Source organism: Topomyia yanbarensis, chromosome 3 (genome assembly GCF_030247195.1).
Source record: "Topomyia yanbarensis strain Yona2022 chromosome 3, ASM3024719v1, whole genome shotgun sequence".
Taxonomy (NCBI): domain Eukaryota; kingdom Metazoa; phylum Arthropoda; class Insecta; order Diptera; family Culicidae; genus Topomyia; species Topomyia yanbarensis.
In genome coordinates this window covers 395,398,824-395,405,651 of record NC_080672.1, presented here as the reverse complement: position 1 = coordinate 395,405,651, position 6,828 = coordinate 395,398,824, and the positions used below count along the sequence as shown (strand labels likewise).

General features: G+C 38.5%; 1 protein-coding gene across 1 annotated transcript in view; it reads right to left on the bottom strand.

Annotated features, from left to right (window-relative positions):
* Positions 1–6,828, bottom strand: part of LOC131693631 (uncharacterized) — a 146,166-nt gene that overhangs the window by 46,799 nt on the left and 92,539 nt on the right. Inside the window, exon 3 of the mRNA XM_058981602.1 lies at positions 511–581. Within this exon, the coding sequence (XP_058837585.1) occupies positions 511–581 (71 nt within the window). The remainder of the gene's footprint in view (positions 1–510; positions 582–6,828) is intronic.

The window sequence follows — 6,828 nt, the reverse complement described above, 5'->3', positions numbered from 1 at the left end:
ATCATATCATTCAGAAAATCGACATTTTGTAACTAAATACAGCTTCTAATCATTCGGTTCAAAATCAATGTTTTGCCTTACATGGCAGTGATGCTGGCTGTACAGAGACGTCGTTCTTGACAGGAGGCTGGTAGGTACAGTTTGCGTGTTAAAAAACTTGCCACAGGAAAATACATTTTTCATATCGTATTGGTTAATCTATTTTCAATATTGTGGCATCTAAACCCATCTACAATTTTGGGGCAATCCATATTTGTCAAAAACGTTCGGATCTGTTGAAGAACAGTGAAGGTATAGCAACTCAAAATTAAGGGACGACTAATTGTGTGGCTTGGGATTAGGCATATTAACAGTTCAATGACCTGGGTAAATCTGGATACTACTGAACCTAAGCCGAGCAAACAAGCGCATCAATGTTGTTTTACATAAGTATTTCCACAGCACTCTCCCGCTACCATTATGGAGCAACGCCGTGGTTCAGATCAACAAACAGACCGCCAAACGACTTACCCGGTGTGGATATGCGAGATGCCATGAAACGTTGAAAGTACTTCCGGCCAGGAATGACGTTTTCAATGAACCTGAAAATGAAAACAAATGTCATAATGAATGGTTGGTTGGTTGGTAGGTAAATACCGGAACAATTACGTTGACTGGTGGTAGTTGGGACGGAGGAGGGACGGTCGAAGCTTTTGTGTTGAGATGATTCATATCTAAGCGGCGAATGATGTTAGAGTTGGGAGTGACAGCAAGAGAAAGAGTGGGTGGGCCCACTCACAGCTTCAGTCGGAACTCTGATATGTGACGCCTATTTGCCATCGGGCGGTGTGTATCTACTGCACACTTAACTATGCATGCCAATCGAGGCGGAAGAACAGCTGCGGTTCAATTGAATAGAAATGCATATGGGGCCAGCTCGCTGGGTAAGAAACCGTACTCGGTTACGTAATACATGGTTGAATATGTTAAGAATTAATTGCGCATTGTGTTGGCTTTTTGAGGGTTGCTGCGTCGGCGACAGGCCCGTAGCCAGGATTTTGTTTCGGGAGGGGCTTAAAAAAATTTGCATAAAGCTTTTAATTCTGACAATTTGATATAGTCACTAGAAACTAAATTAAATTTTGAAAAGTTCATAATGAAATCAATTCCAAATCAAAGACAATCCTAAAAATATGTTCATTGTCACAAGAAAGGTTATAGTACTTACTCTCGTTACAACAAAGTATATTCCAGAGTTCACAGTATTTATGCGCTAACCGAATATGACAATGCTTGACGGTGCTGGAAAACACTAGGTGTTCCAAGCTACACCTTTAAAAGGCGTAGAAGATGCTAAACCGAAATGAGTAGAAAAATATCCATAGAATGTTCGAACGAAGAGAATGTCGAAATTCGTACAAAATCTTCTGATTTAGCAAGCGATTTGTAGATGCGCAGAGACGGTTCAACTTCTATTTTCTTTGTCTGGTGTTCTGCGAGTATTACCAGTTCCAAGGCATCATGCTAACACAATTTTTAGATATATTCTATTTAAATGAAACTATTTTCAAGACTAGCCTTGGTCGGGTAGATTAGAACCCCAGTTAGGAAGGATTTTTGGTAATCAATAGGATCAAAATATAAATTTAAATGATTAAATCAACTGAAGGAAACTGCCCACAATTTAATTGATTAAAGAAAATTGTCTACAAATCGAATGAAAACACTGATTACTAATATCTTCTAATTTTCCTTCAAATCGCCAGTCGCCGTGCATGTGTCGTTCACCGTGCAGTTTCAAAATCACGAAATTTAAAGAACTAGCTCCCTAAATCCATCGGAGAGATCCAGATCCCAAATCCTTTCGTTTCATCGTTTTATTGAAACATTCCAACTAAAGTTGAATCAAAATTTTAAATACACCGTAAGTTGATCATATAACGTGCACTGGTGCCAAACAAATGTCCTCAACTACTTATTCTCGTTTTGTTGGTAATAGTTTTATATTATTTCTAAATTGTGACGTATTTAGATAGGTATTTTTACGGTGACTATGAGGGCGGTTTTCATTTTGATAAAAAAAACAGGATTTGAAGTCACGTCAAATCCACCTAAACGCACGGTAACTGGGGACTTGACGGTACGTGAAATTTGTTAAATGTATTACCAAAAGAACTAGAAGGTCTACCTTCTGATGTCGCAAAAAGCAGAAGCAAAAAAAATTGCTACGCTATAGCAGGCTACAGGCACCAGTGAATCAAGCTAGCTATTGTTCTATATCAGTGCACATACAAATTGTATCGTTGCCCCCGGCTGCGGAGTAAAATGAGTTTGCCAAATGAAGCAAAAGTGCCTGTGCTACGGGATAACACGAACAGTTAAGGAAGTGGAACAATTAGTTAAAGTGAAAATGGAGCTTAATCTCGCTGAAGTTACCTACATTCAGCTACATCACGTAAAAACTGTGTTTTGATCACGTTTAGAAGCTTAGCACAGGCCGAAAACTTTATTGCAAAGAACAACATGCAACACGAGGTCGAATTTAATAACACCAGAATCAAGATCCCCGTGCATATGGAAAACGACATGGTGGACGTGCGTATCCATGATTTGGCCCCGCGCACGAAGGAGGATTTCATCAAACAAATCATGTCGCAATATGGAGAAGTAGAATCTATTACGAATGACACCTGGAGAAATTTTTTCTCCGGCATTCCCAATGGCGTTCGTATTGTGAGAATGCGAGTGACTAAACCAATACCTTCTTACATGACTATCGAATGCAAATCACCGAAGGATGGCGTGACCTATAAGCAAACAACGCTAATTACATATCCCGGGCAGACCCCAACATGCCAATTCTGTAACTATACAGCCTACTACGGAAAAACATGCGCCGAAGCAACTAGTCAAAACTCATCTACTACAGCCAACTCTAACAAGCAGCCACCGATACCTTCAGATAAACCTAAAACAACGATCCAATTACCCAATAATGCAGGTACAACGACCACGACAACCGCTCCCAAACCAACAACTAGCATCGCCAATAAAGAAGCAAATACCGATGAAGACGGATATACAACAGCGACCCATAAGAACAAGAAACAAATAAGAACCTCTGATCGTGAACAGGAAGAAAGCAGTACCGATGACGACATGGACGGGAACGATAACGCGAGAGAAGGCAGACTGAATGACCACCAAGCGGCCTCACCGCCAAGGAAAAAGATCTCAACACGCAGCAGCAAACTGCGTCAACAAGATCTGGCAGACCGACATTCTTAGAATTTTTTTATTTTTACTTATTGTAAAAAAAATTAAAAGACCCACGGATCAGTTGTGCTAACGCATTGAGCCGTTTCAAATAAAATTTTAGATTGAAAAAAAAAGAAATATTATAAATATGAACAAGCTCAATAATTTCAGCATCTCTTTATTCCGACATATGGACGGGTATACATCGCACTTACTTCACCTCTGTCGAAGAGTAACGTAGGTGTAAGGCCAACTTTCTTTGATGATTTCTGTTGTTCTGTAGTTGAGTGCCCAGAAAATATAGAACAGCTGCTCTTGGGTCGATTTCAATTTATTTATTATTTTTTCTCTCTTTTTCTTCGTGATCTCTGCTCATCTCTCTCATTTTATTCCATAACGAACACAAATAAAACGAAAACATGAAATCGAAACATTAATCCCAATTTATTGACTGTAGACTCAACTAGTTACAACATTTTAGTCGCTCTCCGTGATAAGCTACTGATGTTTGTTCACTGTATCGTCACGTCGTTTTTAGATTTACATGGACATTAATTGGAAACCATCGAAAGAGACAGAAATGCTGCTGCTTACAACATTAAGTTTATTATGATTGATTGACTAATATGTGGTTTAGCATCTATTGACATCCGTTGAAAAGTAAGGATAAAATCACAACAGATAGTCCTACCGCTACTATGTACGTTTCTGTATGTGAACAACATTAGTAATATACGACGGTATACAATTCTTGGGTTAATGAACACCTCAGAAAAACCGCTGTTTTACCACTTTTTGGCTTGTTTATTTTTTGGCATTTTTCTTGCTTATTGTTCGATTGTTTAAAATATCACTACTTTGCGGACTAATAATGTTTAAATACGGACCGCATTCTCCGCATAAAATGAAATTGAGTGTCAACAGAAATACTATTGCATTAAAATGACGCGAAAACAAAAACTGTCTTCTCGACTATATTGTCATCAACTAACGGAAATGTTTTTGTCTAGCACGCTTGAGTGAGATGCCTGATGTTTCTACTAAGCGTACAGTGCACTAACCTATTACAGAAATTCAATCTGCTTATGCTTTAACTAACTTTATTCTGGCTAATAGGGTGATGAGCCTATTTGCGCCATGTTTCTATTATTACCCTACCCATTTGAAGCCGTTGGTTAGAGCAGTGTCTGCCATCTTTGTTCAACGCATTGAGTCAAATGGTAGCGCAACAATAGGGGCACTAGATTCGAGTTTTCATTGTGCTCAAACACGAGAATTTTACTGCTTTCAACGCATTTGTGTTTTTATATTGGTTCTTAACAACGAAGCAAAGCGGTTGATGTCAATTTTTACGCATTCCATTGATTGTAAGGCAAGAAATTACCGAATTAGTGAAGCACCTTGCTTAGTATGGTGAAAATAGGCTCATCACCCTATATAACATAATATCTGAGTTTTGTTAGACACAACCTCTAGCGATAAAGTTCTCATTTTGGGACAGTTTTTGAGCTCACTTTTCTATAAAACTTCTGCAATTTTATTATATATTTCGTTTATTTTATTCGGTTCAATGCATTAGCTAAATGAAGCCTTGTGTCTTCAATATATTTCCATGATGTGAACAATGAAAGTGATAAAACGTAAATGGTTGTCCTACAGATCTCGTGCGAACAACTAGCGATTGCATGTGGAGAACTATTTACTAGGCTGAGAAATATTTTTCCTAACCAACAGTGTCGCGGTGGTGTTCATTTCTATCTCGTACACTTCCTTATCATCATAGTGGTTACTGCCATGTCCATGTTCGCGAATTTCTGACGGGTCACGAGTGTCGACTTCCTCAATGATGGTGCCGACCGTTGATTTTGAGATACTAGACGCAGTTTTTGCCGTCAATATTATCCGAACAGCAGCCAAAATTTGGCAAATGTTTGTTTTTCAGGAAATGGTTTTGGAGACTATGTATATGCAAAGATATAATGTTTAAAATAATACTATCGCATTCAGTTTTTACGTGCAGGGTCAGGTTGGAGGAAATATGTCTGTTCACCTAGATTTTCACCACAAAAACACCATTTAATATACTTCCTAGATGTGTCCTTTATAATGAATACCAATTTTTCCAAATGTGACAGGAATCTTTTAATAGCCACGGTGCAAGTAAGTGGTATCAGATCTTGTAGCCGAGCATTGATTTTCTCATCGTCCATATATATGAGGATCAACCACATGTTACAAGTTGTTATGCAAAATGACTGGTTTCGCCTGGGCTAATTTGTTAAATGGCATCAGCACTGAACGCCTGACATGGTTAAACTCGTTAAAGGCGATGTTCGTAAGCATAACCTCCATAATCACCTTCAGCAAATATTTCACATCATTAATGTTGCTCCAGACAAATACGGAGGCTATTGACTTCAGGTCTTTTCGCATAAGATCGATCTTATGCGAAAAGACCTGAAGTCAATAGCCTCCGTATTTGGCTGGAGCACTACTTCTTGCTTCTGCGACTCAATAATTCGACAGATCCCCACAGCAAGAATTAAAGTAACAGTTTCGTTTGTCTTCCGACGAGTCACACAATATGAAGGGAACTGTTTTATCACACTCAGCATACTGAGTAGATATCCTGACCGCTGTCTTCGGTGGTTCGAAATAGCAATCTTCCTCACAATTCTCGCATTAATTTGTTGAAACCAAACAAGATACAATTTTTTTAAGAGTCACCGAAAAACATGTTGTTTCTTAAATTTATTTTTGAAAATTTTCGGGGGGGGCTTTAGCCCCCTAGCCCCCCCTCTGGCTACGTGCCTGGTCGGCGAACCAAAGACCAAGCCTCTTAAGTGGAGGTGAACGGTGATACAATTTAAGATTTGTGGTTGAGAAGAATGGAATTGATACTTTTCTACTAGACATAACACACAAATGCTTTGAGGCTGAATACGAATCAAAACATATTTGCCATAGTGAATTTTTACAATACAAGAAACGAACAAGAATAATTGAGAGAATCTCTATAGTTTGAGCCCTGATACATACATAAAGGTGGATTTCGTGTTTCGAATTCATCTCGTTTATACCGAGCCCTAGTTTGCGACTTCCGGATGAGCAAAGTTATTAACAATCTTAACAAATTAAGCATTGTATATATGGTGTTGACGAGTAGAGGCGGATATCGATGTGGGACGTCATTTTAAAAATCAAAATGACAACGTCCGGTTATTGTAAAATGGCGTCAGATATCGATTTCCTTCAACCTTATTTCGAAAATACCCATTTTATCAGAGTTATGCAGGAAACAACTCAACCAGAAGTAGTCATTATAGTTAACCAAATGGCGTCAGTCATACATTTCCAACATCTACTTGTCAACCACAGTTAGTAATATTGAACATTCTTGAGAAACTCTGAGGAACTTTGAGTAACTCTTATTGCACATTTGTTCACACCTGCCTTTATGAATGCGTTTTGATTTTCATCGAACATGTTTGTTTTTTTACGTCTTAAAAAATAATCAGTTGCTAAGACTGGCATGTGTATATACTGCCGCTAGAAGCATAATTGTCCCATGTGTATAGGGATTCCCATAGC